Genomic DNA, 12,963 nt, shown 5'->3' on the forward strand with positions numbered 1-12,963 from the left:
TTCCAGATCAGCTATTTTTTTTATATATACTTTATTTTTGTTGTGCACAAGTGAACAAAGAATCTTGTAATTCCACAATAGCATGCACAAGATGTCATATACATTCAAGAACGTTGCGCTGCATGGCATTATGATGGTACTGCACAATTTTCTAACATAAAAGAAAAATCAGGCTAGGCAAACATGTCCTAGCATATAAAAAAAATAGGAGATTCTAGACATGGGAAATAAACAAAGTAGGAATCTTGCTAGTTGTACGTGTCTGAATGGTACACAGGATTTAAGCTAGAAGGAGAATGTGTTCCAGACACAGAGATGATAGGTAGTTTAAAGGATCACTATAGTGTCAGGAAAACAAAGCGGTTTTCCTGACACTATAGTGCCCTGAGGGTGCCCCCACCCTCAGGGTCCTCCTCCTGTGGCGCTGAATGGGTTAAAACCCCTTCAGCTACTTACCTTAATCCAGCGCCGGGCTCCCTTGGCACTGGTGACCTCTCCTCCCCCGCCGACGTCAGCTCCCTCTGCCGACATCAGCGGAGCTGAATGCGCATGCTCGGCAAGTGCCGCGCGCGCATTCAAAGTGTCCATAGGAAAGCATTTTTCAATGCTTTACTATGGACGCTCTGTGCGATGGAGGCATTATATGCCTCCAGCGTGGCACATGCGCCTCTAGTGGCTGTCAGGGAGACAGCCACTAGTGGTTGGCTTAACCCCTAATGTAAACATAGCAGTTTTTTCTGAAACTGCTATGTTTGCATCTGAAGAGTTAAAACCTGAGGCACCTGGCACCCAGACCACTTAATTGAGCTGAAGTTGTCTGGGTGACTATAGTGTCCCTTTAACACATAAGGGCTTCCAGGGCAGTATTAGGGAATTAGGCTTCACAGGCTCAACAATCATTGCTATTAGGCTATAGAGAGCTACACAAACCATAAGATAAACAATAATGTGTGGGAGATACTCGAAGCACAAGAAATAAAAACAATTATGTTGCGGGAAGGCCAGGGCCGGACTGGGGATACAAAGCAGCTCTGGAAAAAATGTATATATATTTATTTCTCTAAAATAAAATATTGGTCCTTTCAGAGTAAAACATTTAATTATACTGTAAGCATACTCACATGCAGACACAGACAATGATGAACTCTGCAAATCTTGATAGTGTATCAATATGGTTTTATGGCTGACTATCACTCATAGATTATCAAGACATGCATAATCTGTGGAATATCTACCTTAATTCAGATTACTTTAGTTTATACTAATTTGCTTATTAATCAGCCTCCACTAGTCATTAGAGAATAGGACTAGGACCAGTAGATATGGGGTTTAACATCTGTTTTTAGTGAAATGACATATGGATTAATTAGAATTCTATAACCTAGCATTGTTTGCTGTGCAGGTCCTGCATTGCTGTTCTGGAAACCCTGAAATTATATCCCTATTATACAACTCATATAAAAGCCTGAGAGTTTGCAGCCGTTGGAAACTTGAGATCCCAGATGATGTGCTCCAGGTGAGTATCCTGCAGGTACAACAATGCTGAGCAGAGATAACATGTTAAATATGTGCCATCTCTCATTCACTCACCCTGTCTCTCTCCTCCCATCTTTTGCTATTTCTGTTTTGATCTCCTTTCCTTTTCCTATCCTCCTTTTTATATCTTATTCTTTGAGGCTGTGTTTTATGGAACATCATTTATTTACTTGGTTTCAGGGATGTTTATGTGATTTTTATTTTCTATGACCGATTTAATTTGTTTTGTATTTTCAGTGTGGTTTACATATAATGTTTAACTCCTTGACGATATTAGAACATTCCACGCTGACCTAAAATAGTGGACTTTAACACCGTTAGAACAGTGTGGAAGGTCCTACAGGTTTGATGTGACCAGGGTCCAATCCCTGCTCACATGAAGGTTCTAAAAGAGGAAAGATTCTTGGGGTTCTACTCTCACCTGTTTCTTCTTTTTTAATTTTTATTTATTTATTTAACACGGACACAATTAGAGAGTATACAGTGTGGTTTACAAATAACACCAAACTTGATATTGTTTTCAATTTTAAAAAAAAGAATAAATGATCATAGCAATTGAAATACAATAGTACAAAATAATGGCAATCTAGAGCCCTTCTGAGTTCAGCCGTGCTCAAATATAACAAATATCAATCATTACTTGTGGCTCCCTTTATCAGCTGAGGACATGTGTAGTGGTCCCAGACCAGGAGATGAGCTAAATGCAGAGCTAAAAGTGAGTGCTGAATATAACCCTTTAAATCACTGCGGCAGAGTAATCTCGTTGAGTTAGAGAATGTTTCTAGATTGTTGTGTTTGCCTAAACTTCAGATTTACATGTGCTACAATGAACACTACAGTGAATACTTTCCTAAAGCATGAATTGCCAGGCATTTCACATTTTAGGCTCAAAAAGATGAACTAGAATAATCCAAGCCAAAGTTATCAGCTCAGACAGGGTCGAACCTAGAGTCACTGCAGCCTGGGTCCAAGAATATATTTGGCGCCCCCAGGTTAGACTTGCTATATTGCTAACTCCTCCTCTTCACAAACATAACACTTTCAAACAAAAAAGGGAAGAGCTCGGTTTATTTCACTATCCGGGACAGGAAAAGGGGGTATCCCAAGGTAAGTATTCACATAAGGAAAAAAACAAGAAGATTGACCATATGGCTGGTAGTATTCAATGAAAGTTTAAAACGTAACCTTTGCCATTGTTGCAAAATAGCTTACTGTTGCCATCTTGGTCCCAAAATAGCTTACCAGTGCCATCTTTGTCCCAAAATAGCTTACCAGTGCCATCTTTGTCCCAAAATGGCTAATCCGTGCTATTCCTTTTTACCAAATAGCTTACCAGTCCAGTACCATGTTGTCCTCCAATAGTTTGTCCTCACCGTGTCATAATCTTTGCCTTCCAGCTCTGCCGCCCAGTGCCAAGCTCGAGGGAGCAGATAACACAAGGGGCAGAGCTTAATGTGAGGGGCAGAGCCCAGTGCTGCACTCCCCATCAATGTGCCTATATCTGCAGAGTGATTGGGTGTAGTCCACAGTGTGCACCCACCCACGATCGACTCTGAGTACAGATACTTTTGCCTAAAATTTTAATCCACTTTGAATTGGCAACAATGTAACCTTTAGTGAATAATCATCTCGGTTTAATCTTGTTGGACCTGGTTGTGTCTCTCACTTTCATAATCACTTAGATATTAGTAAATGTCTCTAACTAACTTCACTTTCTGACTCCCTCTCCCTTTATTTCTGTGCCAGACTCACCAATCCTTCTACACAACATTCTTCAACCTGTCTGGTTCCGTTCGTTCCTTGCAGCACCTGTGCCGATTTGTTCTCCGCAGACATTTTGGCAGCCATTGTCACTGTGTAATACCCTTATTACCAGTGCCACAACCCATACAGGACTTCCTGCTGCTGATCAATGGAGATCATTTATTCTAATGGACTACAGCTCCCTTGATGCACTGCATGCAACATATAAGTTACTCGGCTGTTACTGGACTGCATTTAAAGTGTGTGAATCAGAAATGTTTGTGATTATTAATCTGATTTTATTTTCTATATAATAAAAGCTTTTGCAGAAGTTTTGCTTTAACTTTATGTAACTAGTTTCTGTTACACTTTTTAAAATTCTTTTTTGTGAATGCAGACACGTGTATGCAAAACATAGATAGACATAGGCAATAGTTAAATAAATAAATAAAATCACAGTTTTTTTTTATACCCCAATAAAAACATGCATGCACTTAATTGTGCATTTATTCATTGTTGGTTTAGCGCAAAATGACTTGCAAAAGCTGCAGGTGTGTTTTCTAAAGCTATTGCAACCCCTCCCCTTCTAACCCTGCCCATACTTTCTGTAGCTGTCCAATCACAGACTTCCCAATGCAGCTCAATGATAAGACTTTGCAAGGCAGGTGCTTTGGGCTATTGCTGCCTCTGGAATTTAATTCCACTAAACCAAACAACCAGGAAGTGTGAATGACAGACAGGGGGCTGTAAACAGGGTTAATGTATAACAGTGCCAATTTCTATTGAAATCTATTGAAAGAATGTTCACACATATTCCTGAGGAAGTCCAACTGGACAAAACATTTTTGATTGCTACTACTTACCTTTGGACTATTTATCTTATTTTGTTTGTAGTAATTACCTTTATATTGTATGTTGCTGTCTGCACTTTATCTTATTGAGAAGATTTTCCCACACGGCAGGTATTATTTGGCCACGTGGAGTGGAGACATGCCTACTTTCTTTTGATGTTTGTAAATGCTTTTTTTTATATTAAAATTAATTTCTTCATAAAGTGTTGCACTATATGCTGTTTCTTCTCTATTTTATATATACCGGTACCTAAGAAGCCTCGAAGTGAAGATACAAACTTTCACATATACCCCTGTTAGGGGGAGACACGTCTGCAAGCCATTTCCATTTTGTGAGTGCTCTCCCTCCCCTTCCCTTTTGGTTTATCTACTTAACTGTGCTTCACCATAAACCATTTCATTTTGTTGTTAGATTTTTTTTCACCAGGTGTTGATGTTATATTTAGCCTGTTATTCAGGATGTATTTCCTATTACACTACCTGTGTGTGTAACGTGTAATTTGAACCATCCTCCTTTATATACTTTATTGTATATATTGTCAGGATATTAAATCTCATCTGTGCTGAGAATACCCAGTCAGAGGCTTCTCATTGAGAAACCTTGCAGACCCACCACACGTGTGCACGCCTGTCTAATCACAGACTTCTCATTGAGCTGTTAGACAGTCTTTCAAAGGTAGGTCTTCTAGACAAGTTCTTGCCTTTTGAGTAGAGCTCCATTGAGCTAAACTGGAAGGTATAAAATCATTCCCAATTTCCCACCGTTTGACTGGCAACTAGGGAGGTGTAACAAAAATAATTTTTAAAAATTTGATTTATTTTGAAATTGGCACTTTAACAAGCTAAAAAAAGGCACACACTCTTCACACTGCTGAAGTGCTTTGTTTTTTTGGTGTGTAAAAAAAGTCTCCTGGTAAAAACAGTTTTTTTTTTGTGAGGAATGCTTCATGGTACATTGCTGTTGCCTTGTAACAGTTTGACTGTAACAGTAAGTTTTTAATTCATTTGGGGGTGAATGAATCTAAATAGATAGCATCACACTCCAGTGTTAGAATACATGTTTATATTGCTAATGCTAGAGTGCTCCTTTAAAGGAACACTAAAGGGTCAGGAACACAAACATGTATTCCTGACCCTATAGTGTTAAACCCACCATTTAGGTGGCTTGCCCCCCCACCCCTCAAGCCCCTATAAAAGGAATTAAAACTCACCTTATTTCCAGCGGCACGCGGGTCCTCTGGCGATGGCCCCGCCCCCAATTTGCCTCCTTGATGACATCATCAGAATTGCCACTTTTTAGCCGATCCAAGCAAGGAGGCAGGGCGAAACGCTGTTTTGGCCAATCAGCACTTCTTCATAGAGATGCATTGAATCAATGCATCTCTATGAGGAAAATTCAGCATCCCCATGCAGAGCGTGGAGATGCTGAACGGCAGGGCTGCCCTAAGAAGCATCTCCAGTGGCCACTTGGAGGTGTCCCTAGGGGCAATGTAAACACTGCATTTTCTCTGAAAAGGCAGTGTTTGCATGAAAATGCCTGAAGGCAATGATTATACTCACCAGAACAACTACATCAAGCTGTAGTTGTTGTGGTGACTATAGTGTCCCTTTAAACAATTTATCCTCTGAATACCATTGAAAAATTTGACAGTTAATGTTTTGCCAGAAATTATATTTGGCTACCCATCTATCAACCTTGAAAAACCATCCTGTAACACGGACTAAAGTTGTAATAAGTTTGATTTACTTGGATAGATGATGGTACATGTTTTGCACACCTTGGACTAAGGATAATGTCTAACCGGACCTTAGAATAGCCGGACTTAACGTACCGCAGAAAAGTCAATATACTAGCCGAGGTCAGGGACACAGAATGAGACACAACGAATGAGACACAACGATGAGGAAAGCCAGAAGTTAAGCATACCAGAAATCAGGGAAGTCAAAACGAAGCCAAAGTCAAATACCAGAAAACCCAATGAGGAACACACTCTTAGATAACCAGCTAGTGGAAACCATGACAGGGCACTGACAAAAAGGTAATTTGGGTTTAAATAACAGTCCTTAACCCTACAGGCTGTAATTGTCTGTCTCTGACCTCTGACCACAAAACGTTCGTGTCTATGACGTGACGTCACACGTTCATCGGCGCCTATTTTTGATGTGGGCAAGGGTACGTTTCTTATAAAAGCCCAATCTGCAGCGGCCGGTGTTCCTAAGAACGTCGCACCCACTGGGGACCAGAACGGAGGAAGACCGGGTAGCTGCCTGCCGAGCCCAAGGTAAGTTTGAAACATCTCTGACGGTGTGGCTGCTTAGTTTGAGTGCAGCCACGCCGGCAGGGATGCTGGGAGCCGTGACAGCTGGGTCGCACTTCTCCTCCTCCGATGTCAGTAGATGGAGGGGAACTAATGCGCAGGTGCGATGAACATGCTTTCCAATGTCGATTTTCAACACTCTTGACGTCGTCATGCAAAGAGTCAAGCTTTGGGGAAACTCCAGAAAGTGCCTCTAGTGACTGTCTGAAAGACACTAGAGACAGTCTAGTCTAGACACTTGACGCATTAGCCACTAGAGGCAGTCTTAAGCCTTTAATGTAAACATTGCAGTATCTCAAGAACTGCAATGTTTTACATTGCAGGGTTAAGTGAACATGGACTCTGCACCCAGACCTCTTCAATGAGATGAAGTTGTCTGGGTGCCCATTGTAGAAGAAACTATTTGGATACATATAAGTAAAACTGTATAACAACATCATGGGTATTGTTAAGTATGCAAGAGAGACAGAATATCTTTATTAAAAGAGGGGAGTATATTCTGAGGAAAAGGAACCATGTGACCAGTAGATGGCAGTGTGGATACTTAATAATGAATCACGCACAACATATTCACCAGCATTGCTCCTCAAGTATAACTGGCAGGGCTATCTACTAAACGGAGAACTGAAAGTAAATTCAAGTGAATTTCAAAATTTAGACCAAAATAGCTGAATTGGAAGCATAGTTGACTTAGAGCATGTTTTCAGCTGAGCTAATTCCCTATAGTCACCAGAATTACTACAGCTTAGTGTAGTTGTTCTGGTGTCTATATCCTGCCCCTGTAGGTTTTTCAGTGTAAACACTGCCTAGTAACACCTCTGGTGGCAGTCACTCAAATGGCCACTAAAGGTGCTTCCTTTCTCAGTATGGGGACTATCTGCATAGAGACGCTGAATGCTCCCCATAGAATCAGTGCATTTCTATGAGGAGATGCTGATAGGCACTGCACTGCATTTTGCTGCACATGTGCAATACCCTTCCTATGCTTTCCTATGGGAGAAGCACTCAATTGCCTGTGATTGTCAAGATTGATGATCTCAGCCATGGAGGCAGGGGCAGTTGCGGCGAGGGAGAAAAGGTGAGTCAAATCACCTTTTCACTCCACTCTGAGTGGGACCGGAGGCTTAACACTCACTCCAGGACTATAGTGTTAGGTAGACTTGTTTGTATTCATAACACTAGTGTTCCTTTAAATTCCCTTTTAATACACAACAATTCCCACTTTTGTAAATAACCAAACAAGAAAAAAATGTAAGAGTAATGCGCAACTGGTATTTAAAGTGCACACCCGGGTGCTACCATATTTATTGAAAGGACAAAATATAAGTTGCAAACGTTTCGGGCGTTTCATCAATGCTAATGTCCTTTTGTAAACAACCCAGTGAGACACTTTGCCTTTCTATTAAATACCCGCTAGATATCTGTCCTCCCAAAAATCAATGCAATCTAATACTTATCCCCAGTGACTCCTTCTGTACCCTATATAAATATCATGAGTAACAGAAACCTTACAAAAAGGAAGAACGGGAAAAAAGAATAAAAAAAGCTACTAGAGTATAAAATAAATGGTTAATACAGTAAGTATAAACAAAGATAATAGGCACATTTCAAGCCTTTGTCTTGTGAGTTTGTTTTGATTTAAATTTGGAAATAATTTTGAAGGGAGAGGCGAGAGGCCAGTTTGATCAGCTAGTAGATGATGCCTCAAATATGAAACAGAAGAGCAGGGGGTACACAATTTGGGGAGATTGAGGGAGACTATTTCAGGTGTTGTGATATTTGTGAGTGTTGTGGTTTCAGTATGCTCCCTGTAACAGAAAACACCTGCTCACTTTGGACAGTGGAGGGTGAACATGACAATAGCTGGTGGGAAACCAGACGTGGAGTAGGTTAAACTCTACTTCTTAAGTCAGTAGCTCTGAGTGTCAGCAGTAGGAGGCAAATGAGGTTCATAGAGGTTAGCTAAAACCATTTCAGAGCATTACTCTCCTTTCGGCTGCTTGCTGCTTCACTTGCTCCCATTAAACTGCCGAGAGCCTCTACCCAAAACAGAGATGCTCCACTCTGCTGTGTTTGGGTTGTGCCTTCGCCACACTTGCTGGGAGTAGTATCAAATGACATGTTAAGTTCAATCAGCAAATCTTGCTCAATCAGCATGTGTCTCTATATCGTACCCTGTCAATAAGACTGTCCCTCCAGTATGCAAGGCTGTTGGATCTCAGTGTCAATTTGATATACATAATATACAACATTATGCTTGACACTGAAACATTGTATATAGTTTTGCGGACTCCTTCCATGGTGTTTCAGGCATGGAAGCAGACCCTCTCGGGTTCTTTGAGTGCAACAATATCTTTGAAATTGAAAACTTCCAGGAAGGCATCCATCTGGTTTATGAGGTGGCTGGACAAGAGGATGACCAATCCAAAACTGGTATTAGTGTACCTCAATGTTTCTGTCACATCCCTAAATGTAAGAGAACTGACACCAACTGCTGTATCATTGCCAATCCTCATGCCTGAGTGGGGATTAAATTTCAATGTACATGTCAGAAGATAGACAATGTTTTTCCTTCCGCTGTACCAAAATTGTTTCCAGCATGTCTAAAATGGAACTCCACTGTGTGTTTGACTTCCAAACAGGGTGTGGGATGCCCTTTTTTTCTCTTGCTCTTGCCTCAAGAGTTTGCTACCTTTCACACTCTGGTGGAATTGCCCTGCAATCCTCCTTCTGCCATCACGTTTGTGTTCTATTCAGGAATTGCAGCCTTACCTACAAGATGTGGAATGTGTGGAGAACAGCACACACCTACAAAAGGAACCATCTTGAAGAACTTTGACCATGTTAGTAGCTCCATCTGTGACCATAAACCCAACGCGCACATTGGTGCCTGCCTGCTCTCCCAACCAGTTTGCAACCATTCATCTGATTGCAGGCAAGATGTTTGGGCAAGGAATAAGGTCTGCTGTGCTGGGGGACAGGATGGCTAAAAGGTTGGAGGAGATCTTAAACTAGTGGTAGGGGGGAGGGACACAGAAGTCTACAAAATAAAGATAGAACAGAAAGGAGATTGGATTTAGCTCAGCACCAGTGTGGTGGAGAAGAAGGGAAGGGCAAGATCAGAAAAGAGGAAGCATTTGATAAAAAAAACAGTACAAGTGGGACACCACAATGTTAAATGTATTCTTACTAATCAGAGGAGCCTAATTAACAAAATGGGGAAACAAGTATACAGGAAACATGGTGGGATGAAAGAGATGACTGAAGATTTGAATTACCCAGACATAAATTATGGTAGAGGGACTAGTTGTTCAGCAACAGGAATCAGGTTTTTGAACCTGTTAAATGACAGCTACATGCAGGCCCTGACTGGCGCGATGGCAATGGGCCGAGGCCGATAGGGCAGATCACAGGATCTCCCTGGCCAGTCTATGCAGGACCCACGCTATCTGAGCGCTGGCCCTCTGTATTCCATGACGGGCCGGTGGGGAGATCAAGGTGCTCTATCTTGCAGATCCGCCGGGTTCCTCTTGTGAGATTCGGAGCGTTGCCATGTCAACCCTCCGGTCTGTAGGCTAGAGTTCACTCACCACTAGCTCCCCTCAGGTAAAGGTAAGAAGGGAGGAGGGATGCAATGCTTGTTTTTTGTTTGTTTTTTTAATTAAAAATAAATAAATACATATATTTATTTGCCTCCCCCAACACACAATCCATCCTAACATATACACATACACATCACCCTCACACACAGCACTCTCACACACACACATCACCCTCACACACACACACACACACACACATCACCCTTACACACACGGCACCCTCTCACACACACAGCATCCTCATACACACATACACACAACAGATCCCTATATACACTCTGAATCTCCTATATAAATGCACTCCCTAGATCTCCTATCTAGGGGGCCTGGGGGAGACACATAGAGGGGCAGGGGGAGAATGAGACACATGGAGGGGCTGTGAGAGGGTAAAATACACACAGTAGGGCTGGGGGAAGACAATAAGAGGGGCTTGGGGGATAAGAAACACACAGAGGGGCCAGGGGAGAAACCAAAAACACATCAAGTCGCTAGGGGTGAGAAAGACACACAGAGGGTCTGGGGGAAAAGAGAGACACACAGAAGGTCAGGGGAGACACACAAAGGGCTTAATGGAGAAACACACAGTGGGGCAGGGGGAAGAAAGAGGTACACAAAATGGAATTGGGAGATAAAGAGAAAGAGACACACAGGGGCTAGGAAAAAGGAAGAATTGACACACAGAGGGCTGAGGAAGGGGAATAATAAAGAGACACACAGGGTCCTGGGGAAAGGGAGAATGAGACACACAGAGAGGCTCTGGAAAAAGAGAGACACACAGAGGTGCTGGGGCGGAAGAAAGAGACACAGAAAGGGTGTGGGAAGGACAAAAAGAGAATCACAAAGGTTCTGGAGGGCAAAGACACACAAAAGGGGCTTGGAGAAAAAGATATAGAGGGGCTAGAGAAGGGTAAAAAGGAGCTGGGAGGAAGTAAGATACACAAAGGGGGTTGTAAGAGACACACAAAAAATATAAATATTATAGGCATAATTATAAATAAATTACTGATAATACATGCATATACAGTCATAGGAAAAATAATGTACACCCTTTTAAAGTATATGGTTTTACATATCAGAACATAATAAAAATCATATGTTCCTTAGCAGGTCTTAAAATTAGGTAAATACAACTTCAGATGAACAACAACACATGACATATTATACCGTGTCATGGCAGCATGGATTAGGTTTGCAAAGTTGCATCTGAACAAACCACAAGACTTATGGAACAATGTATTTTGGACAGATGAGACCAAAGTGGAGATGTCTGGCCTTACTGCATAGTGCCATGTTTGGTGAAAAACAAACACAGCTTATCAGCACAACCCCTGATAACTGTATACATACTGGAGTGCTGAATATCTGGGTTACTTGTTAATTCTTAGGGTTGACCATGTCTATTTTCCTTCATACCACTAGGAGAGGAAAGAAAATGCTCTTTTCATTTGCTTATTCTTTAATAATACCCATTGAGCCCATTTTTATTTATTTCACTCCAGAATTCATCAGCGCTTCATGATGTTAAACCAAGAACACTGAGCTCATCTACATTTAAATGTCTATGCCCTTAACCCAGATTATTATTATTGACATTTTATATTTTTTATTTTATAGCAACAACATGTTCCACAGCACTCAGTGATAATGCTTTTGTTTTTCCTGTTGTGTGCCAACACTCAAATTCAAAGTGAATTAATTTATCCTTTGCAAGTTAATGCAGTGAGATATTTCAATAGTGCAGTAAGTGCCTTCTGAAATATGGCCAGCAGATGTCACCAAATGCACAGAATAGACTGTGCTATCAGTTTGACTGTCTTGGTGCTAATCACACACAGGAATTGTACTAATTAAAATATTGATTAAGCAGAACCTAGGAGCCCTCACCTTCCAGCTATATATAGCTTTTACTCTGCATGGGATGAATCTTTGTACACACAAGTTAGACTCCACTAGGGACATTATTAACCAATACCTTTCCAGTTCAGTGGCAATCTCTCTTGTGATTCTAGACACGTGAAGAAAATGCATATTGCAAGGCTCCACTGCTTCAAATGCATTCCTACAGAGCTTAACAAATGGCCTGCATTTTGCTTAGTTCATACTAGGAAGTAAAAGGAGTCGTATACGATAAAAATAAAAAGATCCAATTCCATATCTCCACTGTAGAAGTCAATATGCTACTTAAAAGAGAGAGATCTATCCCATATACCACCAATTGCTGGTGTCTTATAAATACTGTATCTAGTACTATGTATTTCATTTGCATATTTTATATTATATATACAGTGCACTGAGAAAGTATTCAGATCCCTTAGTTTTTCAAAAAATCTTATGTTGGCAGCTTTATACTACACTTGTTAAAATATTTTTTTACACATGAATCTCGACTCTGTACCACCCAATGACAACAAAATCAATTTTTTTCACCATTGAAATAAATATGTCAAACTGAAAAAAAACTGAAATATTACATTGACATAAGTATTCAGAACCTTAACTCAGTACTGAATTGAAGCATCTCTGGCAATAATTACAGTCTCAAGTCTTTTTTGGTATGATGCCACGTCTTGCACACCTGGATTTGAGTAGATTCTGAGATAAAACTCTGCAGATCCTCCCAAGCTCTGTCAGGAACCATTGGTTGAGAGCCATTTTTAAGTCTCTCCAGAGATGTTCAAGTCTCTGGCTGAGCCACTCATGGACATTCACAGAGTTGTCCCAAAACCACTCTTGCTTTGTCTTGGATGTGTGATTCCTGTTGGAAGGTGAACCTTTAGCTTTGTCTGGTCCTGTGCGCTATGTATTCTGCCGTATTAAGCTTTCCCTCGACCATGAGCGGTCTCCTAGTAATTGCTGTTGAAAAACACCCCCAAAAGCATGATGCTACCACCACCATGTTTCACTATCTGGATA

General features: G+C 41.1%; 1 protein-coding gene across 2 annotated transcripts in view; it reads left to right on the plus strand.

Annotated features, from left to right (window-relative positions):
* Positions 1 to 4,232, plus strand: part of ASB18 (ankyrin repeat and SOCS box containing 18) — a 35,053-nt gene extending 30,821 nt beyond the window's left edge. For both annotated transcript variants that reach the window (XM_063430001.1, XM_063430000.1), the window contains exons 4-5: positions 1,403 to 1,516; positions 3,283 to 4,232. In XM_063430001.1, coding sequence (XP_063286071.1) covers positions 1,403 to 1,516; positions 3,283 to 3,468 — 300 coding nt within the window. In that variant the 3' untranslated portion in view covers positions 3,469 to 4,232. The remainder of the gene's footprint in view (positions 1 to 1,402; positions 1,517 to 3,282) is intronic.
* The last annotated feature ends 8,731 nt before the right edge of the window (positions 4,233 to 12,963 follow it).

Source organism: Pelobates fuscus, chromosome 8 (assembly GCF_036172605.1).
Source record: "Pelobates fuscus isolate aPelFus1 chromosome 8, aPelFus1.pri, whole genome shotgun sequence".
In the NCBI taxonomy this organism is placed as follows: Eukaryota; Metazoa; Chordata; class Amphibia; order Anura; family Pelobatidae; genus Pelobates; species Pelobates fuscus.